The sequence below is a fragment of the Podarcis tiliguerta genome, assembly GCF_965153285.1.
Source record: "Podarcis tiliguerta genome assembly, chromosome: 7".
NCBI lineage: Eukaryota > Metazoa > Chordata > Lepidosauria > Squamata > Lacertidae > Podarcis > Podarcis tiliguerta.
Genome location: NC_139540.1, coordinates 64,895,104 through 64,920,688, shown reverse-complemented (window position 1 = coordinate 64,920,688; position 25,585 = coordinate 64,895,104). Strand labels below are relative to the sequence as shown.

At 43.4% G+C, this 25,585-nt stretch overlaps 2 protein-coding genes across 4 annotated transcripts in view; both read left to right on the top strand.

Moving 5' to 3' along the window:
• Positions 1-1,178: 1,178 nt before the first annotated feature.
• Positions 1,179-25,585, top strand: part of LOC310682046 (uncharacterized protein) — a 35,294-nt gene continuing 10,887 nt past the window's right edge. Inside the window, 7 exon segments of the mRNA XM_083450291.1 lie at positions 1,179-1,678; positions 2,954-3,131; positions 3,377-3,514; positions 5,125-5,242; positions 5,340-5,482; positions 5,762-5,929; positions 6,912-7,314. Of these exon segments, the coding sequence (XP_083306417.1) occupies positions 2,964-3,131; positions 3,377-3,514; positions 5,125-5,242; positions 5,340-5,482; positions 5,762-5,929; positions 6,912-7,314 (1,138 nt within the window). The 5' untranslated portion in view covers positions 1,179-1,678; positions 2,954-2,963.
• On the top strand, positions 9,827-24,432 carry LOC310681580 (serpin B6-like). Of its 3 annotated transcripts, none has more exons than XM_083449580.1 (7): positions 9,827-10,183; positions 17,171-17,348; positions 20,598-20,735; positions 21,235-21,352; positions 21,450-21,592; positions 21,858-22,025; positions 23,094-24,432. In XM_083449580.1, exons 2-7 carry the CDS (start codon positions 17,181-17,183, stop codon positions 23,496-23,498), a joined length of 1,140 nt encoding a protein of 379 aa, XP_083305706.1. In that variant the 5' UTR covers positions 9,827-10,183; positions 17,171-17,180; the 3' UTR covers positions 23,499-24,432. The 3 variants fall into 3 exon arrangements, with proteins under 3 accessions (XP_083305706.1, XP_083305707.1, XP_083305708.1); XM_083449581.1 differs by having other exon boundaries at positions 9,932-10,214; XM_083449582.1 differs by having other exon boundaries at positions 9,932-10,356.

Genomic DNA, 25,585 nt, shown 5'->3' with positions numbered 1-25,585 from the left:
CTAACAGGGCATCATAATCTCACTCAGGTAGTCTGACTTTTGTTTTAAGCATCGGAATTGTGTGTATTGGGCAACAAATTGAAGGCATAAATATCATTTATTGACCAGGTTCCCCACATGGTTAACAACAATCTGGTCACTTTCAGTAGATCAAATAGTGGTTCGCCGTGCTTTCATTTGAAGAGATGGGACTCCTTCAACACTCCTCATAAACACACTCTTATGGGCAGGACACCCAAATCCCAACACTTCTCCGGAACAGTCCACAGATTAATCACCACATACCCAGAGATTCCTCTGAACTGTACAAGCTTACCCAGCCTTTCTGGAGAATATTGCAATCCTCAAAAAATCTGACTGGATGTTCCCATCCTTCACCCAGCATGTCCGGGAAAAAGATATTTCAACACTCAATATGGCCAGAAGAATTCAAGCCTGCATATCTAGAATATACACCTCAAAGGAGCTGATTTCACCCAAAGGTGATAGTGGTTCCTTGGTTTACAGAAGTATGTGCTTCGTCTCTTTTTTCAGGTAGTATTTTCTAGCTATCAATTCCATTTGTTGCGAGACATTCATGTTCGTAGAATAACCCTAGGCTCCCCGCAAGCACAACCTCTCTCACTACCAAGGAAATGCAATAAATCAGTGTTATGTATTGGGTTTAACACATTTTATGTTACAAGGCGCATTCTAACCAATCGCAGAAGCATTGGTAGACGAACACTTAGCTGTCAACCTTCCCTTTTTTTGCGGGAAATTCCCTTATTCCAACGCTGTTTCCCGCTGCTATCCCGGATTGTTAGATATCCCATAGACTGTCCCCTGGACTGGTGAGGCTGCTGATCCCTTATTTTCAAATCTGAAAGTTGACAGCTATGGACCAACGTTCTAATGGCAAGTAAGCGCATGCTCTTTCAACTGTCAAACTGTCAACGGTCAGTTCATCCTCGGGATTATTATCGTGTTGTCCAGTCAGTTTGGTTCTTGTGTTCCTATGAGTGAGCTGCTGTCACTGACAAATGCTGAATAAACTTAGTTGAGGAACTTATACTGCCTTATACTGGGCTTCTGACTTTCCCCAAACATTTAACTACCAGCGAATAGAAAGAGGATCTATCCAAGACACGCTGACACTAAGTAAAAGAATATGAGCTTTACTCTATAAACTGCATTGTTTGTATTAATATCAGGCTCCCCTGGTTTGCGCAGCCAGGCGCCGCTACTCGGGAGTAAGCCTGCGGGGATTACTTCTGCTGCGCCAGCAACCAACGGGAGCAGGGCGCAATTGCGCTTTCGCAGCGCCACCTTCCTGCTCCGAGGAAAAAGCAGGCGGCGATGGGGAAAAAGGCGTGCCGCCCGGCAAAGTCAACGGGCAGCGGCTTCGTTTCCTCCTCCTGGGCATGTGCGAGCCGTTCTGCACATGCTCAGTGGCAATGGAAGCCGGCCGCAAACTTGCGGGGATCGAGGCTGCGGTTCCTTCCCTTCCCCACCCTATTAGGTTCCTGGAGAGCGGCTGAGTCAGGGGCTGAGTCACAGGCAGGAGCGCCTCCCCTGGCTGGACGGGACGGTTTCGTACCTCCTACTCGGGTTTCCCGTCGCCACTCGGTGCCTCTCTTTGCTCGCAACCGGAGCCCTTCCTGCCATCCGTGCGTAACAGCCGCGCGCATTTCTCCCGGTACAGTCCTCTTCTCTTTGGGGTGCCATTTGTCTCTGTTGCGTGTCCTTTGAAAGGAAAGGCGGTGGGTCCTGATGTTGTCTGGGACTTCCTTTGTTGAGGAAGTAATTTATCTGGGAGGGTCTCAGGGTGTTGTCACCTGTGGGACCTGCACTTCTGTGCACACTTCTGTCCTTGGAACAGCTGCACGACACAGGCAGAAATTTAATAGCTGCGGCTTTCCATACTGTGTTTCTCTACCAAAGTTGTTGACCTTTTTTTGGGATTGGAGTTGCTGAGCATTTTTTGGGGGGATTTTACCCCAGGACAGAAGGGGCGGAATTAAACCCCCGAACCAGACTTTGGACATGCCTGCCCTAATATTGGTAGAAGGAGTTTTGAAAGATTTGTACATCTTAGTGCCAGTAGTCACAATATAGTTATAAAAGCATCAAGCAAGACTTCATGCAAGCTTGATCCTGTTCAGGACACTTTATCAAAGATAGACTTAATTGTGAAAGTCAGGCTATTATAGCTGTTGGCTTGCTAACTTAATTCTGCGACCTGAGGCTTTAATAGTCCTGTTTTTGAGGCTAGAATTATGCAGTGGGGAGGGACAGCAGGCTCTCAAATGATGCTTTCCCTCCCTCTATTTCTTTTTACAGTGGTACCTCGGGTTACATACACTTCAGGTTACATACGCTACAGGTTACAGACTCCGCTAACCCAGAAATAGTACCTCGGGTTAAGAACTTTGCTTCAGGATGAGAACAGAAATAGTGCGGCAGCGGCACAGCAGCAGCAGGAGGCCCCATTAGCTAAAGTGGTGCTTCAGGTTAAGAACAGTTTCAGGTTAAGAACGGATCTCCGGGATGAATTAAGTACTTAACCCGAGGTACCACTGTATGTCCCAAAGGGGGTAATGCGGCATATAAGATGCAATAGACTTTTAATTTAAAGCTGATCTTCTTAGAAATCAAGTGATGGCAAATGTTACTCTCCTCCTGGGCATTTTTGCAAATTACTGTCTGCTGGCCATTGCTTTCATCTAAAGAAATGTAGCATGTGATTGACGGATCCTCTGTGGGCTGCAGCCTCCCCCACACCAGAAAACGGTGGGTGGGTGGCATTTTGGAGAGCATGAAAATGTTCAAAAGTAGGAATTGCAGGTTGATATGCCCTTAGGACACATGTGTGGGATCTGAAAACAAATTCTTAGGTTTGGGTTTTTTTCTTGTAAAAGTGACCTCCGAGCGGATAAACTGGATGACTGTCTTCTCTGTGCTTGTTTCGTAGGTTATAAGACATGGACCGCCTCACTGCAGCAAACAGTGCCTTTGCCCTCAATCTGTTCAAGAAGCTAAGTCAAAATGATAATACAGCGAACGTGTTTTTTTCTCCTTTGAGCATTTCTTCTGCTTTGACGATGGTCTCTCTGGGGGCGGCAGGGAACACTGCAGCCCAAATGGCAAAGGTATATCCAGATAAATACTATTAAGGGGAGCGGGGAGCTTGACTTTTGACTCTTAAATGAGGCATGCATGGTGCATCCTTTTCTTTGTAGCAGGTCAGGCTGAAATATGCATTTACAGTATTTCACTCTCTTGTTTGCTGAAAGGCATGGATTTTTCTACTAATACAGTTTTTAAGGAGTACGTAGATAAATGTATTTAAATTACTGTACTTAACATTATCCGTTAACCATTTATTGTCTTACAGGTGCTGTCTGTGACCAACGACGTCGAGTTTCACCAGGGATACGAGAAACTTATTTCTGAAATCAACAAGCCAGATACCAAGTACTTGCTTAGGCTAGCCAACAGGCTCTTTGGAGAAACATCCTATGAGTTCATTTCAGTAAGTTACATGGTTTACAAATATGCTAGAGAACAGGAAGTGGTCTCTGTTCAGATAGTGAACCGTGTTCTGTCACAGATCAGAAACGCACCTAAGTACTCACTATCCCTTCTGTACTTTCCAGTAAAACCTTCCATCAAACTGAAAGGGACATTTGAATTAGCAGCAGTGATCAGCTTGAGTCGAGGTGGCAGGTTGTACCAGCCAATCTACTTGGTGGATAGATTCATTTCTTTCTCTTTTTCCCCTGTCCTTACTTGGCACCAGGACATTACCTGGGATAATAATAATAATAGTAATAATAGTAATAATATTTATTATTTATACCCTGCCCATATGGCTGGGTTTCCCCAGGCACTCTATGCAGCTCCCAGCAGAACATTAAAACAGAAGAAAACTACAAACATTAAAAACTTCCCTAAACAGGTCTGCCTTCAGATGTTTCTAAAAGTCATATAGTTGTTATTTCCTTGACATCTGATGGAAGGGCGTTCCAAAGGGCAGATGCCATTACCGAGAAGGCCGTCTGCCTGGTTCCCTGTAACCTCACTTCTCGCAGGGAGGGAACCACCAGAAGGCCCTCGGCGTCCGGACTGAACGATGGGGGTGGAGACGCTCCTTCAACTATACAGAGCCGAGGCTTTTTAGGGCTTTAAAGGTCAGCTCCAACACTTTCGACTTGTGCATGGAAACATACTGGGAACCAATGTAGGTCTTTCAGGACGGGTGTTATACTGTCTCGTCGGTCACTCTGAAGATGCACCTCTTTACCCTATGGCCTATGTGTTTTCAGGACCCAGGCCATTGCTGTGACTTTTTAATATATGTAATACGTACAGAATTTTAAATTGTTGTAATCTGCCATGGGACCTGGAAGGCAAAGTCCCCCAGCGTTTGCACAAAGAGTTCACAGACCAGCACTGCTGCATTTCCCCATCTGTTTATGGGCCTTTGAATCCAGGCCATTATAGAGAAATGTGTGTTAATTTTATGACATGCTTGTGAGCTTCCAGGGAAAGAATGTTAGACTAAGAGGAGCTTTTGCTAGATCAAGCCAAGAGGATAATTACATTAAAAAAAACAACTGTAATACAACAGGTAGTTGGCACTTTCCAAAGAGTAACCAAATTTGGAGACAAATAAGTATTGCTTACGTAACGTTTTTTCCTCCATAGAGGAATGGAAAGAATAAATACCACATTGGAATTCATTATCCGCCTGCATTGAGCAGGACTGATACAGGGGCAAATCTTGGTAAGCATTTAGCATCCTGCATACGGACCTTTCATGTAGGACTCTCATATATAAGAATAAGACAAGGATTGCTATGTGTATTCTTGAACAAAAGAAGTTTGTTTGGGTCCGGTTCAGTTTATCTGTTTTGGCTGATAGGAATCTATTGCACATGCCATGAGCTTTTTCTTATCAACTGAAGTTAAATTAAGCATCTGCATACGTGTTTCACATCTCTTAGTATATGAAAATGGAAGAAACATCCTTCTCTCCCTCTCTTTTCTGTGGGACAAAACCTGAATGAAATCAAAGTTTGTGTGTATATGATATATACAGATCCATATATAGCTTTTAATTCTGAAACATATTTGTTTAAGTCATTCATAGACTCCAGCCAGAAATTCTATCGAGCAGGTCTTGAGAAACTAGACTTCAGTAAAGCATCAGAGGATTCCAGGAAATACATAAATAACTGGGTGGAAGAACAGACAGCAAGTGAGTAGCAAATTCTTGGGCTTCCATATTGTCTGAGGTTTACTTCTTAAAATATACGTTTGTGTCTGAAAAATATGTTCTTTAATCCCTCTCCAAGGTAAAATCCAAAATCTGCTCACCCCAGGACTAATTGACTCCAGTACAAGGCTGGTCTTGGTGAATGCTATCTATTTCAAGGGAAACTGGGCAAATCAGTTCAACAAAGATCACACACAGGAAAGGCCGTTCAAAATTAGCAAGGTATGAAGTGGGAGATAATGTGAAGAACATCACTGAGCAAACAGTGTTTATCGTTTTGATTAAATTACATACATTGTGATATTTGGAGTGTTCCCTCCTTCTGTTTTTTTCTTTCATCAGTTGACCAGTTGGAATTTCCCTTCCCACCATGTCCTAAGGACATTATTTTGCAGAGACAACAGAGGATGAACAGTAAACAAGATGAAGAGCAGCTCAAGCAATGCAATAGAGCAATAGAAAAGATTATATGCTTAAAACGAAATTCTTCTCCATTTGCAGAATGAAAGCAAACCGGTGCAGATGATGTTCAAGAAAGCTAAATTCAACATGACATGGATATCGGAACTTCGCACCAAAATTCTCGAGATTCCTTATGTTGATAACGAGCTCAGCATGATCATCCTGCTTCCTGATGAGATTGCAGATAATTCTACAGGCCTGGAAAAGGTGAGGCATTGTTGCTGAGAATAAAACCATCTAAATTCTTGCCCATAAAAATTGCCCTTGTTGGTACATGACGAGAGCATTCTAGCTTCCAGCTTCTACCTGATTCTTCCAAGTGCCCAGTGTAACTTATTATATTGTTGGCATCTGTCTCGAGAGACAATGGAGTGTGCCTCCAGGGGTGAAGTCAAACCACCATGCCAGCAGCGCCGAAATGACCTCCCTGGGGTCAGTGCCAAATTTACGTATAAGCTAAACAAGCTATAGCTTAGGGTCCCACTCTTTTGGGGCCCCCCAAAAAATGTAAGGGGAAAAAACCTACATGTACATTTCCAAAATATAAGATAAGAAACAAATAAAATAAAACCTACACACAGCAACAGTGTTTTGTGTTGTATAGGCTCCAATAATGTAAGTAATGGGTCCTGCCTGCCAGCCTGCTCCCTAAAATATCACTGGTTTGCTCATTTCTATATATATGGTGCCTGCATTCTGCATGTGCAAATGGCTTTAGATACCTTTTAGGTCCATTACTATACTGTATAATAGTTTGGAGAATTTTCTTCATTCTTTCAGCTAAAATATAGGTATACAATTTATAAACATTGTTCAACATGCTGACAGCTTCTAGGAGCCACAGGTGAGAGCTGAGTACAGGGTGGGGAGAACCAAAGGTGGATAAATTACCCCAGAAGGAGCAATATATGTGTAATATAGCTGTTTATATTTCTATAAGCATAGTTAAGTCTGCCAGTGTTCTGTTTTATTCAGAAAGATGGAAGGCATAAAGGCAAGTTGAGCAGAAAGGAATTCTACCCGGACAGACAGGGCAATTGTGAAACAAGTTTGTTTAAGTGATGTACATGGAGTCATTTGAGTCACTGTGAATCCAGTGAAAATGGTTTGATGTAAGAAATGTGAGGATTTTTATATGCAGCCAGGATTTTCTTTTTTCCTTGAATGCCTTGTGTTTGTCTTATTTTAGCTGGAGGGAGAAATGACCTATGAGAAACTCAAGGATTGGATTAACCCTGAGAAAATGAACCTAACTGAAGTTCAGCTGTCTCTACCCAAATTTAAACTGGAGGAAAAATACGACCTGAAGCCTGTTCTGAGCAGCATGGGAATGGCTGAGGCGTTTGAGCCAAGCAAGGCAGATTTCTCCAAGATGTCTCCCAACAATGACTTGGTTTTGTCTGAGGTTGTTCACAAATCCTTTGTAGAGGTAAACGAAGAGGGAACTGAGGCCGCTGCTGCTACTGCTGCTGTAATGACTAAGCGGTGTGCTAGGATTGTACCCTGTGTCACAGCCGACCATCCCTTTCTCTTCTTCATTCGGCACAACGAAACACAAAGCCTTCTTTTCTATGGTAGGTTTTGCTCTCCCTGAAGCAAGCTAACTTCTCAGGAATGTCAAAGAAAAGTGACTTGGCTTTGTCAGAGGTGTATCACAAGTCCTTTGTGGAGATCAATGAAGAGGGCATTGAGGCAGCAGCTGCCTCAGCAGCCACCGTTGTAATAAGGTCATCTCAGCATCCCATAAAATTAGAAGCAAACCACCCTTTCATCTTCAAGCACCCTCTTCGTTGGCAGATTCTCTTCGTCATAGAATGGGGTTGCCAGTGCAGTGAACCCACTGGTACCTCCCATGGTAAACACTCTCAAAAATAAAAAATGCATAAGAGAACTTCCTGCCAAGTTAATGTTGACACCAGCTTTGCCTCTCTTTATCTCCTCTGCCAACAGCCATTTTGTGTCATGCCACACGCCCCATGGCAGCCATTTTGTGACTGGTGCCCATAGCAGTTTCTCAAAATTCCACATTTCCTCATTGGTCCAAAAAGTTTGGCAACCGGAGTATAAATGCTTAGGAGCAGGCTGAAATACCACAGGCATCACATTGAGGCCTAATGCTGTTTTAGACATAACCTATATAAGCTTTTCTGCCTTCCTTCTGTTACCCAAATCTGTCTCTGTACATGACAAGTGTGCAGCATCACATTCTTAATTCTTCTCTAAATGCCGGTCATCATTGTCTGTAAAACATGCATTTTAAAGCAAGAAATGTAGTTTTGAAAATTATGTTTCCACTGTGAAAACAGTGCAGCCCACTTGCATTAAAATAATTGACAACACTCCTGTTTATTTATTTTATATATTCATCATCTCACCAGCTGGTTAGTACAAAGAAAGAGCAATTAGACAGAACCTGTTCCAAACTGGAGGATATATTGCAGACCACTTGGGATAGTATGGGAAATGCATGCAAAATCCAGAGGCTTCTGGGAGAACGTCCTTTGACAAGTTCTAATTGAGTCAAGTCTCTGCTCTGCAGAAATGGTTCATGTTCCTATACGTGTTTTCTTCAAGCATCATGCTCTGAGTTCTCTTTCTGCATCACTGATAGGCACATTCTGGTACTTCTGATTCCTCACGGCTCGCTTTTCAGGCATTAGAAGTTTGCACCAGCTGTCCGTTATGCTTAACCTTACTCAGTTGCAACACAGCATCACCAGGGTCAGAATCCTAACTGGTACCCGTCCTCGTTTCCCAATAGCAATGGTCTTAGAAACTATAGCAGGATCTCCTTCTCAGGCCTCAACATGGTTCTCACAGGGCATCATAATCTCACCCAGGTAGTCTGACTTTTGTTTTAAGCATCGGAATTGTGTGTATTGGGCAACAAATTGAAGGCATAAATATCATTTATTGACCAGGTTCCCCACATGGTTAACAACAATCTGGTCACTTTCAGTAGATAGTGCCCCGTCGTGCTTTCATTTGAAGAGATGGGACTCCTTCAACAATCCTCATAAACACACTCTTATGGGCAGGACACCCAAATCCCAACACTTCTCTGGAATAGTCCACAGATTAATCACCACATACCCAGAGATTCCTCTGAACTGTACAAGCTTACCCAATCTTTCCGAAGAATATTGCAGTCCTCAAAAAATCAGACTGGATGTTCCATCCTTCACCCAGCATGTCCGGAAAACAACAACACTATGGCCAGAAAGATTCAAGCCTGCATATCTATATCATACACCTCTAAGTGATCTCACCCTAAGATCATAGTGGTTCCTTGGTTTACAGAAGTATGTGCGTCGTCTCTTTTTTCAGGTTGTATTTGTTGCTGGACATTTGTGTTGTTGGGATAACCTCAGGCTCCCCGCACGCACAACCTCTCTCACTACCAAGGAAATGCAATAAATCAATGTTATGTATTGGGTTTAACACATTTTATGTTACAAGGCGTGTTCTAACCAATTGCAGAAGTGTTGGTAGACGAACACTTAGCTGTCAACCTTCCCTTTTGGGGGGGGGGGATTCCCTTATTCCAGCACCATTTCCCACTGCTATCCTGGATTGTTAGATATGCCGTAGACTGATCTCTTATTTTCGAGGCTGCTGATCCCTTATTTTCAAATCTGAAAGTTGACAGCTGTGGACCAACGTTCTTATGGCAAGTAAGCGCATCCTCTTTCAACTGTCAAACTGTCAACGGTCAGTTCATGCTGGGGACTATTATCGTGTTGTCCAGTCAGTTTGGTTCTTGTATTCCTATGAGTGAGCTGTTGTCACTGACAAATGTTGAATAAACTTAGTTGAGGAACTTATACTGCCTTGGGCTTCTGCCTTTTCCCAAACATTTAACTATCAGCGAATAGAAAGAGAATCTATCCAAGCTGACACTAAGTAAAAGAATATAAATTTTACCCTATGATTGCATTGTTTGTATTAATGTCAGGCTCCCCTGGTTTGCGCAGCCAGGCGCCCTTACTCGGGAGTAAGCCTGCGGGGATTACTTCTGCTGCGCCAACAACCAGCCCGAGCAGGGAGCAATTGCGCTTTCGCAGCGCCACCTTCCTGCCCGAGAGGCTTCTGCGTTTCTGGAAAAAGCAGGCGGCGATGGGGAAAAAGGCGGGCCGCCCGGCAAAGGCAACGGGCAGCGGCTTCGTTTCCTCCTCCTGGGCATGTGCGAGCCGTTCTGCACATGCTCAGTGGCAATGAAACCGGCAGCAAACTTGGGGGGCTCGAGCCTGCGGCTCCTTCCCCCCCGCCTCGCCACCCTATTAGGTTCCTGGATAGCGACTGAGTCAGGGGCTGAGTCATAGGCAGAAGCGCCTCCCCTGGCAGAACGGGATGGTTTCGTTTCCCCTTCTCGGGTTTCCCGTCGCCACTCGGTGCCTCTCTTTGCTCGCAGCCGGAGCCCTTCCTGCGATCCGTGCGTAACAGCCGCGCCCATTCCTCCCGGTACAGTCCTCTTCTCTTTGGGGTGCCATTTGTCTCTGTTGCGTGTCCTTTAAAAGAAAGGGGGGGGGGTTCCAGATGTTGCGTGTGTGTGGTTAAAAGCTGCCTCGTCTTGGACTGCTGTTATTTGGTAAGCTGAGGAAGAAAATCAATATCTGATCCTAACTTCCAGAAAGGTAGGCGTGCTGTGAGTGGCTTGCGCGCAAAGAAAGTTCTTGGAGCGCCTTAAAGGCTGCCAGCTTTATTGCGCGCAAAAAACTTCCAGGAACTTAATAGTCCATTACATCAAATATGCTTGCAAAAAACGTTGTACCATAACTAATAAAAGCAGGTTCTTGCCTTCAGAATTTGATGCTGCAGTAAATATATATATATATATATATATATATATATTTGCTTTCGTAGATTTTCACGGGTACAGGAATGCAGGTTTTGGTGTCCTCGGGTGTCTTCCCGTGTAAAAGTTGGGGTGTCTAGGCGACGTTTCGACGAGGTCTCACTCGTCATCTTCAGGCTGGTGCTTTCGGCTTCTTGTTACTGGAACAGAGCAGGATCTCAGTGTTATAAACAAATAAACTCCGTAGCCAAGACTCTCATCTCCAGAACCAAACGCCTGGCTGACGAAGACCACTTGACAACTGAGTTACAGAATCTCTCAAATGTGTTAATTGCCAATGGATACCAGCAAAACAGGGTTACGAAGCTAATCCAAAAAGAAACACCCCCCAAAAACCAAGACACAGAAGAAAACAATGGCATAGCCCTCCTTCCTTATATCAAGGGCACTACAGATAAAATTAGCAAAATCCTCCATAAACACAATATCAAAACAGCCTTTTGCACCAACCAAAAAATAGCCAATATCCTCAGAAACCCCAAGGATAAAATTCAGTTGGAAAACCAAGGGGTCTATGAAATACCCTGCAAAGTCTGCCCAGCCACGTACATTGGACAAACAAACAGACGAATAAATGCACGGATCGCAGAACACAAGAATGCCGTCAAAAAAGAAGAAAAAACTTCCTCTCTTTTCCAACACATGAAAGAAACAGGACACGAAATTAATTTTGCAGATTCCAAATTGCTCTTTAACATGGAACATCACCACAAGAGAATAATCATGGAAGCCATCGAGATAGAGAAACACCCTCACAACATGAACAAGCGTGACGACACATCCCGCTTGCCAGACATCTGGAAATTAGCCCTCCCCACAAAATCTGACACCAGATCCAGAGGCACACAGAACGCCATCACCAATCAACCACACCAGACCCAAACCCAGACCCTCTCCACAGATAAATTACAGACACCATCCAGTAGCCAAACCAGGGTGGCACCTCCGGATGCTGCACCCCCCTGCAATCCCTACACAGATCTGGCTGGCACAGGCCACAAAACCACAGCTCGCCCCTATACACGAAGCCAAGCCAGAGCACAACCAAGTGCAGTACAGCCATCTTCTCAGAAAAACTCTTCACAAAGTTCAAGAGTTCAAGACACGAAAGCTTTAGCAACTAATCCACACCTAATGACCCACCTAAGTGGGATTCAGGAAATCACTCAAGAAATCACTCAAGATATCCCTCAAGTAATTAAGGAACAAAAGAAGAAAAGGCACACTAGCCTGGGAACCTCCTCTCTGCCCAGAACATTGGAGGCTATACACCACACCTCCTCAACAGTATTTATAGGAACTCAAACACTGAGATCCTGCTCTGTTCCAGTAACAAGAAGCCGAAAGCACCAGCCTGAAGATGACGAGTGAGACCTCGTCGAAACGTCGCCTAGACACCCCAACTTTTACACGGGAAGACACCCGAGGACACCAAAACCTGCATATATATATATATATATATATATATATACTGAAGTCGTTGCTTACTGGATCGCAAAGGGCAAGCCAGGTGGATTGCTTGGCAGCAGCGTCTGGGACTTCCTTTCTTGAGGTTTAGCGCTGAAAGTAATCTGGGTGGGTCCAGGATGTTGTCCAAGACTGGCACCTGTAGGACTGGCGCTTTTGTGCTTTGAACAGCTGCATGACAGAGGCAGAAATTCAATAGTTGCGGCTTTCCATACTGTGTTTCTCTAATGGGAAAGGCTTCACCTGCTGCATATCTGCCTTCTGTGCACAGCTGTTAGCGCACAGGAGCTTTGCGGGGGGGGGGGGGGATAAAACCTACCTTGGTGCCTGTTCTTGATTGGCGTTTGTTGGGTTTGTTTGTTTTTATATTTGCACTGAAAAATTTAATCACCTGCAGAGCATGGAAGAAGTGGATTTTAATGAGTTTTCATTGTGCACGTGCAGCAACCAATTCCTAAAACTCTTTTATTGGCTTGCTTATTAGGATGCAGCAGACTTCCTACCTGTTCCTTGGAAATAAATTAAAGGGCATTCTTGGTGTTCCTGCCCACACCTTAGGCTGGGTTCTAAAGTGTCGGTTAAGCAGGGAGCCTCCCAGCAGCTAGGAAAGAGTGGGGTGCCTGGCAAAGATTGGCATGCCATGCTGTCAATTACGACACCCAGCTGAGGAGTGTAGCAACTGCATTGCCAACACACAGGAGTGAAACAAATAGAGGAACCGACTTTGTAGCACAGGAAGGATGTGCAGCTTATGTGCCAACACAGAGCCATAGTTTGCCATTGTACGTATTCACCAGCCTTGTGAGGGTGGCTCCTCTTCTGTCCCTATCCTTCACTGAGAGGCTGGGAAACTTCTCATTGTGTATCCTAGTATCATTAAATACTACTATGACAAAACAGCTGGTCTTCAGACAGTGGTGCATTTTCAAGGCAGGAGGGAGTAGTAACCGGTTGTTTTCTGTTTCTTTTTGCTCCGAAATCTCTAAATAGCTGTGGAATGTGGAAGGAATACTTCTGTTTTTAAATACATTCAATTTGTCAGAGTAAACAAGAGATGGAAATCCCTTTATGGTACAGATACTATTTTAATCAGGCAGTTTTGAACTGGCAAGGATTGGATGGATAGTAATTAAGAGTTCATTTTTTTAAAAAAACAACCCACCAACCATAAGACTTTCTAATTATTTGTCTTGTATACTTTGCCGTCTCTAGGAATAGGCAGAAGGCAGCTTAAGATCTATTGGTAAGATCTCTAGGTTATTTGCAGTAGGTTTTGTGTTTTAACCATTGCAACAGCAAATGACTGCTGCTGAAATGAAGATTGCCTCGTGGGCATCCATTGAGCACAACTGAGCAAGGATTATTCCTGTAGCGTTTGGTAATAATGCAAAGCCTGCCTCCGCTGCTGCACCCTTCAAACTGAAGCAGAACTTGGCCACGTTCTCTCCACGTTCTCTGTAAGAGCATCCCGATTCTGTCCAGAAGAGCACTCAGAGTACTTCAACAATCAATCCCTCTTCCCTGAGGAATTCTGGCATTGTAGCTCTGCAGGGAGTGGGGAATGGGGTCTCTTAGCATCCTTAACAAAGTACAGTTTCTTTGATTCTTTGGAAATGGAAGCCATGGCTGTAATAATGATGGTGATGATGATGATGATTTATTTATACCCTGCCCATCTGGCTGAGTTTCCCCAGCCACTCTGGGCGGCTCCCAACAGAATATTAAAAACACGATAAAAGATGAAACATTAAAAACTTCCCTAAACAGGGCTGCCTTCAGATGTCTTCTAAAAGTCAGGTAGTTTATTTCCTTGACATATGATGGTAGGGTGTTCCACAGGGTGGTCGCCACTTCCGAGAAGGCCCTCTGTCTGGCTCCCTGTAACCTCACTTCTCGCGGTGAGGGAACCGCCAGAAGGCCCTTGGAGGAGGACCTCAGTGTCCGGGCTGAACGATGGGGCTGGAGACTCCTTTAAAGTGTTATGATGCTGCTTTAAACACACACTGCAGATGGGGCCATTCACCTTGCTTCTTTTTTATCCATTTGATTGCTTTGTGGAGGATTTTCCTTTTTTTGCAAAGCCTCTTTGTAGCTGTGTGGCTGAACTGGATGTAGATATTGATTGCCAAAACCAACCAACCAACCAACCAAGTAAGGTAATTTGTTGAGGGTGGGAGGAATAACTTTAGGGATGTGTTTGGAGAGCTTTAGCTCTCAGTGGTTCTAGTATTGTAAAATAACACCAGAAGTGTGGAGCCCTATAATGTGGCCCCCCAACCATCTCTGTATCTCGGCCCTCCATCAGTAGACCAAGCCCCTCACTGGTCCCACTCTGGACCTCTTCTTGAGTGCTTCTACTTGGCTGGAATAGTCTTTGGACTGTGATGATTGATGCCTCTTGCTTGCCTGGACTGGGTGTAGAAATCCCTGTCACTTTGTGTGGCTGGAATGTAACCTACAGTACAAAGGTAAAAGTCACACCTGTTGCTGCACCTACGTTTGCCTCTGGCTGCACCCAGCGCTGACATGCATTCCCTGGAAGGATCTGTGTTCCGGGGAATAAAGAAGGTGACTCACCCTCCTTCAATAATGGAACAAACAAATTCGGATAGTACAATTCTGTGCCTGAAGCCAGAGTTCTTTCCAAGCAGAACTAGCACCGCAGACCAATTCAGAGAACTGCTTGGTTGTGTATACACTAATATATACAAAGAGAGAGCATCCATTCTTTCTCTGCCCCAGGCGGCCTCTGTGTAATCGGAGATCTTTCGTAGAAGGCATGGCTCAAGGCCGAGAAGATTGTCTCTATTACAGTGCAAAGCAAACAGAAGACAGGGCTTAATGCCATGTCTTCAGCCAGAAATATCTTTTTCATGTTATTTTTTAAACGGTCCTCAATACAAATGTATAAAAAAATGTTTCTCGTAATGAACAAAAGAGACATATCGTAACTGGAAACGTACCAAAAGAATTAGGAAAGACTGCTTTCAAAGGCATTGGACAAGAAGCTGGATAACATAGCAAAGGATTTCACTTTAAAAAAATAAAATACAGCATAAGTATGTATTCTGTAAGTCAAAAGCTCAAATCACACTGCGAATCTTCATGGTTCCCTTATTTACGGTATTATAACCACTCAGAATTCACAAGGTGGTGCCACGTTAATTATTCCACGTGTGTGTGTGTTCTTTAGAATGTTAGAATTATTTTTTAAAGGAATCCGGATAAACGAAGGCCGATTGACACCAACTCTGTGCAGGATCAGTGCTCTTTTCGAGTCAGTGGCACCAAGCATTGTGGATTGTGTCCCAGTATGTTTACAGGCTTACTCGTTGACGTGAAGCAGAGAGTTTTCCACAACTGTACTTTTCTGTGAAAAATATTCCATGCCCCAAAATGCGTTGTTTCATACAGTGAATTAGCAATCTAAATAATGAATACAAGAGATAGTTTTTCCTCTCGGTGACTGTTGGTTTCTGTTTCCCTCACTGAGCAGCTGCTGGTAGTCACAAGACTATGTTTTCATTCCACAGTCCAGCTACTGTTGGGTTCCAACGGGAAAGGGAGACGGGATGTGACGTTTACTGGTTTCCTGTTTCATTGGTCTTGTCGTTTCTTTGTTGGAGTTGCTCTCTGCTTCCCACAGAGACAAGATGTATATTTGTATGCTCTCTGCATAGCTTAGAAACAAAGCTTTCGCAATGTAGCCATACCTGCCTCATCCTTTCGTTGCGGACTCTGGGTATACTCTGCTGGGCTCAAGACAAGATGAGCCGTATCAGCTCGGAGGACCGGAGCTGGATTTGACTAACAGTGACTTGAAATTGGCAGTGTGGTAACTAAACGAACCTCCTGAGTAATCCTGATATTAGGTTGCTAAGTTTATACCCTTATGTATTTTAATTACAGTGAATCATCAGCCACATCTTATGGTAAACAATATTATATATAACAGTTGTGTTGTGTAGCTTTCCTCACCTGCTTAGCCCGGTCTGTATGAGAGTTGTGTATTTCCCTGACTGCTAATGTTTTGCAGAAAGATCAGAGCCATTTGGGATTGCTTCCCTAAGGATTTTTTTCTGTGCCTTTAAATAGGTTCACAGCTTGGAGCAGTTCTGAAGGCTTCACGTTCCTTTCCCCTGTGATGGGAGAAATAACACATGCCAAAATTATGGTTTTAAATAACAAGCAAATGTGTACTAGCTTGGCAAGAGTGCTGTGTTTTGTTTTGTTTTGTTGTTTTGTTTTGTTTTGTTTTGTTTTGTTTCAAAAACAAGAAAACCTGGGCTTGGCAGCTCTGCCAGCCAGAAAAAAATGGCAGAGTTCCTATGTCTCTGAACCTCCAAGACAGATAAATCCAGCAGGTGAAGCTTGTCTCATTGCATCTTCATGCCAGGAAAATGTTCAGATGTGAATTTCATGGGGCTGGGGCTGGGTTGATTTAGTGTGCCCAGATCTTCCCCCCTAATGATTATTGGTAGAAGGAGTTTTGAAACATTTGTACATCTTAGGATCAGTAGTCACAATATAGTTATAAAAGCATCAAACAGGACTTCATGCAAGCTTGATCCCGTTCAGGACACGGTTTATCAAACATAGACTTAATTGCGAAAGTCAGGCTATTATAGCTGTTGGCTTGCTAACGTAATTCTGCGTACTGAGGCTTTAATAGTCCTGTTTTTGAGGCTAGAATTATGCAGTGGGGACAGCAGGCTCTCAAACGATGCTTTCCCTCTTTTTATGTCCCTGAGGGGGTAATGTGGCATGTAAGATGCAATAGACTTTTAATTTAAAGCTGATCTTCTTAGAAATCAAGTGATGGCAAATGTTACTCTCCTCCTGGGCATTTTTGCAAATTACTGTCTGCTGGCCATTGCTTTCATCTAAAGAAATGTAGCATGTGATTGACAGGTCCTCTGTGGGCTGAAGCCCCACCACCAGAAAACGGTGGGTGGGTGGCATTTGGAGAGCATGAAAATGTTCAAAAGTAGGAATTGCAGGTTGATATGCCCTTAGGACACATGTGTGGGATCTGAAAATAAATGCTTAGGTTTGGTTTTTTTCTTGTAAAAGTGACCTCCGAGCGAACAAACTGGATGACTGTCTTCTCTGTGCTTGTTTCGTAGGTTATAAGACATGGACCGCCTCACTGCAGCAAACAGTGCCTTTGCCCTCAATCTGTTCAAGAAGCTAAGTCAAAATGATAATACAGCGAACATGTTTTTTTCTCCTTTGAGCATTTCTTCTGCTTTGACGATGGTTTATCTGGGGGCGGCAGGGAACACTGCAACCCAAATGGCAAAGGTATATCCAGATAAATACTATTAAGGGGAGGGGGGAGCTTGACCTTTGACTCTTAAATGAGGCATGCATGGTGCATCCTTTTCTTTGTAGCAGGTCAGGCTGAAATATGCATTTATTAGTGCGCCCCTAAGACTACTAGTGAGCTTCCATTTCTCAGTCCCTGCTCCTGCCCACCCAGCAGTTCAAAAGCACGTCAAAGAGCAAGTAGATAAATAGGTACCGCTCTGGCGGGAAGGTAAACGGTGTTTCCATTCGCTGCTCTGGTTTCTCCAGAAGCGGATTAGTCACGCTGGCCACATGACCTGGAAAAACTGTCTGCGGACAAACGCCAGCTCCCTCGGCCAGTAAAGGAGATGAGCACCGCAACCCCAGAGTTGTCTGCAACTGGACCTAACGGTCAGGGGTCCCTTCACCTTTACATAAGGCTATGATTCTAAGCATGCTTCCTGAGCCTCAAACTAGGAGAGGCCCATTCACACAATTAGTCATTTTAATGGCTTTTAAAACTTAAATAACAGACTCAGGAGGCCCAGTCTGTATTGGGACACAGGTAGAAGGGCTTTTTTCATAGACAGACAGATAGAATCTTTATTTGTACCAGCCACTAGCCATAGTAATAAAATAAAATGTATTGAAGGTAAAAACTTAACTATAGAAAATTCATTTTGGGGGTTTACATCAGTAATCAAAAAATAATACTAATTCCCCCAGCTAAGAACCTTGCAGTTTTTGCTGTCACCTGATCATCTTGATCTGCTAAAAGAAAGGAGGCAGAAGCAATGGTTGAGGGAGCCGGCATGGACTGTAGTAGAGGGGTAATAACCTCACTCCTCAAATCTTTATAAAGAGTGCAGGCCAGAAACATATGAGCCAGTGACTCCATACTACCATCTCCACAGGGACATAAATGTATTTCCAGTGGAATTTTTTGAAATCGACCCTCAAGTACAGCCGAAGGCAGTATATTCATCTTGCGAAAGTGAAAGCACTTTTTTGCAAATAGGGTGCCAAAGTGTCGAAATGACTAGGTAGAAGGACTTTAACTCTCTGCCCCCTGTGGAGGTTCCAATTTGAATGCACTATTTGTCTTAAAAAGCCATTAGTGCAATTCGTAGGTGTGCGAATGGCATCAAGTCTAGTTTAGCCCTAAAGGATTGCGCTGAATCTAGAGAAAGCTAGTTTAGGATTGAGTGATTTAGACATACAGAAGGGATTGGGAGGTGACACATACTATGATCTGAAAATGATTCAATTTCAGCCTGTAATCATAGAGTCAAAACAGGCCTAGCATAGAGATGCGTGCTCTGAGCCTTCTGCGGTGCATGGTGTATTGATGTGGGCATGTTTGCGTTGTGTCTTTTAATTACAACGAATGTAAAAAAGGTTACATGCTGTTCCCTAATAGAAAATTATGCGGAACGTAACACTGAGAAAGGGGACTTCCTACAGCTTTTACTTGCTATTTATCAGACCACTGGAATGTTTATAACATAGGGAGTTTGTATTTTCCTACTCCACAAGTTGTAATTAACAAGGTTCTCCACAAGTTGCAATTAACTCCGTAAGGCAGTAGCCCGGTTCACAAATTACTCACATGTCAGGCACTTGCATGGTAAATGGGGAGCAGGGCCACATTTTTAGCTACTTGACTGACTGATTTTGCTTCCTGCAATCACCCTGCATTGCATGTGTTTGTCTGAAGCCTTGACGCACAAGCTTCTGGTTTTATGTGGATCTCCCAGTCTCGTGGAACTCCTACATCCCAGCAAGAGTTTATGCACCGAGTTGATCTGGGAAGTGTCTGCAAATTGGGGTTGGAGCTAATAGCACGGCCCCATTCCCCAGTCACAATTGCCTTATGTGCAAGTAACACATGAAGTGGACTTAGGTCATGGTTCCGTAGGGAAGAATTCCTATTCACACAAAACGAAGTAAAAACCACCATGCTTTGAATTCTTGAATTTGGTTTGTGGCTGCCTATTCGACGAGGCCTGCACAGCCCACCTAAGGAAATTAAGGCCACCACTTACATATTTACAGTCTCTTTGATACTTGCAAGTGGGGCAGTCCTGCTAAATCAACAAAAACAGTACCAAAGAAGGACAATGGAACATGTGGGCTTTCTCTTTCTTGTCTAGCAGGTATTACCAGTATAACAAAAAAAAAAAAAAAGCACAGCAAACCCTAAATTTAGATTCCATGTTTTTCTTCCCCAGAACAAAGGACACTTAGTTTTGTGGGCCCAGTTTGTCGTATTGAATGAAGTTGACTTATGTGAAAAGTATTTCTTATGTTACACCCAGAAAACCTTCCCGCTGCAGAGAGGTTCTTCACCATAATTGCAGTGGTTCTTTGACCCCCCCCCCCTTTAGTTTTTCCTAGGGTACTGGCAGCTGTGTGCATCTGTTTCTGCTGTGGCTGTCCCAAATGTTTCCTGAGCTCCTGATAAGCAGCTTGCTCCTTAGCTATGGTTGGTTAGCACTGCCCAGAGTTCAATTCTCAGTGCATCATCAAATTTTAGTTACTCCGTCCTTGCACAGAAGAACATGGCCCATGCTGAAACATGGCAGCCCAGTTATATTTAGAAAGTTAAGTTAAATTGTTAGGGGGAAGATAAAAACTCAGTCATTTAGTATGTGGTTTTTTGTTGTTTTTTAAAAATACATGAAAACTAATAGTCATTCTCTTTTGCCTGCTTCCGTTCTAACTGCTTCAGATATTTGTCTTGTGAAATCTTGAGCAGGAACAGAACAATCTGCTTTTTGCTTCTTCATTTTTATTACTATCAAAACTCATTGTGATTTTGTTTTGTTTTTCCTCCTCAAACGGTAAAGGTAAAGGGACTCATGACCATTAGGTCCAGTTGCAAACGACTCTGGGGTTGCGGTGTTCATTTCGCTTTAAAGGCCGAGGGAGCCGGCGTACAGCTGCCGGGTCATGTGGCCAGCATGACTAAGTCGCTTCTGGCAAACCAGAGCAGCACATGGAAATGCCGTTTACCTTCCCGCCGGAGTGGTACCTATTTATCTACTTGCACTTTGACATGCTTTCGAACTGCTAGGTTGCCAGGAGCAGGGACCGAGCAACAGGAGCTCACTCCATCTCAGGGATTCGAACCGCCAACCTTTCACTCTCTTGTTTGCTAGAAGACATGGATTTTCAACTGATAAGAGGTTTTTTAGGATTACATGGATAAATGTCTGTATTTAAATTACTTAACATTACCATTAACCATTTATCATCTTACAGGTGCTGTCTGTGACCAACGACGTCGAGTTTCACCAGGGATACGAGAAACTTATTTCTGAAATCAACAAGCCGGACACCAAGTACTTGCTTAGGCTAGCCAACAGGCTCTTTGGAGAAACATCCTATGAGTTTATTTCAGTAAGTTACATGGTTTACAAATATGCTAGAGAACAGGAAGTGGTCTCTGTTCAGATAGTGAACCGTGTTTTGTCGCAGATCTGAAACGGACCTAAGCAGTCACTATCCCGCCTGCATTGAGCAGGATTGATACAGGGGCAAATCTTGGTAAGCATTTAGTGTCCTGCATATGGACCTTTCATGTAGGACTCTCATATATAAGAATAAGACAAGGATTGCTATGTGTATTCTTGAGCAAAAGAAGTTTGTTTGGGTCCGGTTCAGTTTATCTGTTTTGGCTGATAGGAATCTATTGCACATGCCATGAGCTTTTTCTTATCAACTGAAGTTAAATTAAGCATCTGCATACGTGTTTCACATCTTTTAGTATATGAAAATGGAACATCCTTCTCTCCCCCTCTTTTCTGTGGAACAAAACCTGAATGAAATCAAAGTTTGTTTGTGTATGATATATACAGATCCATATATAGCTTTTAATTCTGAAACATATTTGTTTAAGTCATTCATAGACTCCAGCCAGAAATTCTATCGAGCAGGTCTTGAGAAACTAGACTTCATTAAAGCATCAGAGGATTCCAGGAAATACATAAATAATTGGGTGGAAGAACAGACAGCAAGTGAGTAGCAAATTCTTGGGCTTCCATATTGTCTGAGTTTTACTTCTTAAAATATGAGTTTGTGTCTGAAAAATATGTTCTTTAATCCCTCTTCAAGGTAAAATCCAAAATCTGCTCGCCCCAGGACTAATTGACTCCAGTACAAGGCTGGTATTGGTGAATGCTATCTATTTCAAGGGAAACTGGGCAAATCAGTTCAACAAAGATCACACACAGGAAAGGCCGTTCAAAATTAGCAAGGTATGAGGTGGGAAATAATGTGAAGAACATCACTGAGCACACAGTCTTTATCGTTTTGATTAAATACACACATTGTGATATTTGGAGTGTTCCCTCCTTCTGTTTTTTTCTTTCATCAGTTGACCAGTTGGGATTTCCCTTCCCACCATGTCCTAAGGACATTTTTTTGCAGAGACAACAGAGGATGAACAGTAAACAAGGTGCAAAGCAGCTCAAGCAATAGAAAAGATTATATTCTTAAAACAAAATACTCCTCCATTTGCAGAATGAAAGCAAACCGGTGCAGATGATGTTCAAGAAAGCTAAATTCAACATGACATGGATATCGGAACTTCGCACCAAAATTCTTGAGATTCCTTATGTTGATAACGAGCTCAGCATGATCATCCTGCTTCCTGATGAGATTGCAGATAATTCTACAGGCCTGGAAAGGGTGAGGCATTGTTGCTGAGAATAAAACCATCTAAATTCTCGCCCGTAAAAATTGCGCTTGTTGGTCGCTGTACACGACAAGAGAAAGATTCTTCCAGCTTCTACGTGATTCTTCCAAGTGCCCAGTGTAACATGTTACATTGTTGGCATTTGTCTGTCTTGAGAGAGAATGGAGTGTGCCTCCAGGGGTGAAGTCAAACCACCATGCCAGCAGCGCCAAAGTGACCTCCCCGGGGTGTAAACCTGGGCAGCGTATATAGACATCTTGGGCTGCCCAGACAACAGGGGCCCCCTTTCGGCCTTGCTGATGTCCAAAGGAAAGCAGAGTGTTTGGCACCAGTTTGGCTGCAGGAGTTGCTGGAAGGAGGCGTACAAAGCACCACCCAACTGTCTTAGGGACTCCACTCTGGATTTGTATAGCGTTTACTCCTTAGCCTTTTTTCTCCCGAAGTTATCCCGCAAGACAGTGGAGGTTTAGGATCAGAATTTCCCTTCTAGATGGGCTACTTTCCTAGGTTGATGAGCCCCATCTGCCCCTATACAGCACTAAGTGCCTTCTCGACCATTGCACCCACTATTGGTCTTCTCCGCTCAGTCTGCCAGAGCCTATATTTCCATGCAGGGCAAGTCCCTAACGCAGAGAGTTTGAGACCCATTGGGTACCCTCACCTGGTTTAGCTGGCCAGTTAAAGCCATTTCCCAGAGTGTGGCTTCTAGATGCCACAGGTGAGAGCTGCATGCAGGGTAGGAACCAGAGGTGGATAAACTACCCCAGAAGGAGCAATATATGTTTAATATAGCTGTTTACCGTATATTTCTATAAGCATAGTTAAGTCTGCCAGTGTTCTGTCTTGTTCAGAAAGATGGAAGGCATAAAAGCAAGTTGAGCAGAAAGGAATTCTATCTGGACAGACAGGGCAATTGTGAAACAAGTTTAATTGATGTACATGGAGTCATTTGAGTCACTGTGAATCCAGTGAAAATGGTTTTATGTGAGAAATGTGAGGATTTATATATGCAGCCAGGATTTCCTTTTTTCCTTGAATGCCTCGTGTTTGTCTTATTTTAGCTGGAGAGAGAAATGACCTATGAGAAACTGAAGGATTGGATTAACCCTGAGATGATGGACCTAACTGAAGTTGAGCTGTCTCTACCCAAATTTAAACTGGAGGAAAAATATGACCTGAAGCCTGTTCTGAGCAGCATGGGAATGGCTGAGGCGTTTGCCCCAAGCAAGGCAGATTTCTCCAAGATGTCTCCCAACAATGACTTGGTTTTGTCTGAGGTTGTTCACAAATCCTTTGTAGAGGTAAACGAAGAGGGAACGGAGGCCGCTGCTGCTACTGCTGCTGTTATGATGCTGCGGTGCGCTATGATTGTGCCCTGTCTCACAGCCGACCATCCCTTTCTCTTCTTCATTCGGCACAACAAAACACAAAGCCTTCTCTTCTATGGGAGGTTTTGCTCTCCCTGAACAATGGGTGTCCTGTGTGTGCAGCACAAACATTCCCCGCTGTAGCCTGCTGGCAGTATATCAAGCTTTCGATTTCTCATCCTATTATTTCAAAGTTATATTGTCTAATCCCGTCTTCACTGCTGTTTCTCTGCTTGCGACAGCTTTCCCCAGCACCATTCATATTTGATTAACAGTTGTGTATAAGGGGATCACATCTTAAAATGGGCCAACTGAGAACTGTGGCCTTCCTTAAACCCTACTCCTAATGAACATTGATGTATTGTGTGTGCCTTATGTAGTATAGGAGGCACTTGTATCACAGACCATTAGCAATATTGGTGAAGATGGAGCAGATCTTATTAACTGCATACCTCTCCATCTTTTCCATGCTCTTAATAAAAACATAGAGGGCTCATTTTTTTTACCAGGCAGCTTTGCTACAAGTTCCTAATATTTGTGAGGTCCATTTTGTTCTGGACCTTTATTTTCACAGGATACTTCAGGGTGGGGGTGGGGAGGTGGTTTTGTTCTTAAAGAGGTATTAGCAACCACCAAAAACAGCTTCTATCAAAGGAGATCCTACCATAGAACCTCATGTGCATTTGATAAACAAGCACAATTGTTTAGTACCAGTTTCTGGCATTCACACCAGCATATAGATTTAAGATATTGGTAACCAAAGTGAAAATGAAGAGCCTTATTTAGTTATTGCAGCGCAGAAAAAGTGCAATAATTTCTACAACACACAGAAAAATTTGGCCTTGTGAAGAATGCAGTGCACAAGCAGAAGTATAAATCTGATGTTCGGTCTACAGTGTATTTCTTCTTTGACGTTACGTGCAAAAAAAGTAGTCACAGAATTTTGACTTGGCAACCTGTGACATTTATGTATGAATGGATATCAATTCATGTATTATTGGATTTAAAATAAAAATGAAATTGTTTTGTGTTCTGATTGTACTGCTACTGAATTCATTAAACAGCAGCTCAGGGCGAGATTTATTCTGACCCCGTAGCTCCAACGTCTCCAGTCTCTTCCCCACTTAAGACACTGGTTGCCAACAACATGTGTAAACAGTCAACTCATTTCCGCATGAGTACAGGTGAGTACACCCTCTCTCTGGGTGTGGCATTTGCCAATCCATTCAGCTTAAGCTGACTGTGCTACAACTGCCAACAGTACTTGGCTTATGCTGCCTCTTCTCTAGCACGCAAGCAATTTCATATGACCTTTGAGATGCACCCACTTGCGGAAAAATGAGACGAGCGAAGCACTGCACAAACATTTCAGCAGTCTGCTTATCAGGGACAATCTCTGTACCTGGTACTTGTTGCTGGCAAATTGTTCTTCAATGTGACTCTGTTTTCGTCTCCTGGGAAAGTTTAGTGGGGTGCCTCCCCCACAAAAAATGTGCTAGCACGAATTGGATCTGTGTAAAAGCACACAAACAATGTCGGTGCATTCTTCCAAAACAAGTGCAGCTGAATGGGTTTTGAGTTGAGGCTATGCCTCTACCGTACCCATTTCTGTCATAGAATATACTAATCAATCCTTGTCTTAAGGGTGCTTTTTAATTTTTCTAAGTTAGTAACGTTGCCCTGCTTTGGAAGCTGTGCTGAAAGAGCTGTGTAACACACTGGAAGAAAGAATTTCATTGCACTGTTCAATTCAGTAATGTGAGCACGCTTTATTTCACCCAATACATTTAGGCGCATTATCGCAGCTTTCGTATTGTGACTACAGCTTGAAACTAAAAAGGAACAATGGTCCAATGAGGCCATTAATTGTTTTCCTTTTATTTTTTTTGCAAGTGAGTGGGGAAGAGATGTTGCTCAAAGTGAAAAAGGAGTTCTAAAAAAGTCCACAGTAATTGAGAGTGAACGATGTAACATAATGAGCCTCACTTATGTTACTTCTACAAAGCCTCATTTTCAGTTATCATCAGGCTGACAGATGATCAGGCTGATCAGTGTGTTTGTTCCATTGGTGATGCCTTGCCAGTCAAAGGCTTACTACTACCTGAAAACTAGATGACCAGCCCTTCCTCCTTGCTGAAGGTGTCAAGTTAGGCGACAACCCACTTTAACCTACCTGTAATTCTATT

What these genes read in the sequence shown, in the direction of transcription:
- LOC310681580 (XM_083449580.1), top strand. Translation starts at nt 17,181, where the DNA reads ATGGACCGCCTCACTGCAGCAAACAGTGCCTTTGCCCTCAATCTGTTC. An exon ending in GGCCGTTCAAAATTAGCAAG is followed by an intron (nt 21,593 to 21,857) that starts GTATGAGGTGGG and finishes CTCCATTTGCAG; the next exon opens with AATGAAAGCAAACCGGTGCA. An exon ending in ATTCTACAGGCCTGGAAAGG is followed by an intron (nt 22,026 to 23,093) that starts GTGAGGCATTGT and finishes GTCTTATTTTAG; the next exon opens with CTGGAGAGAGAAATGACCTA.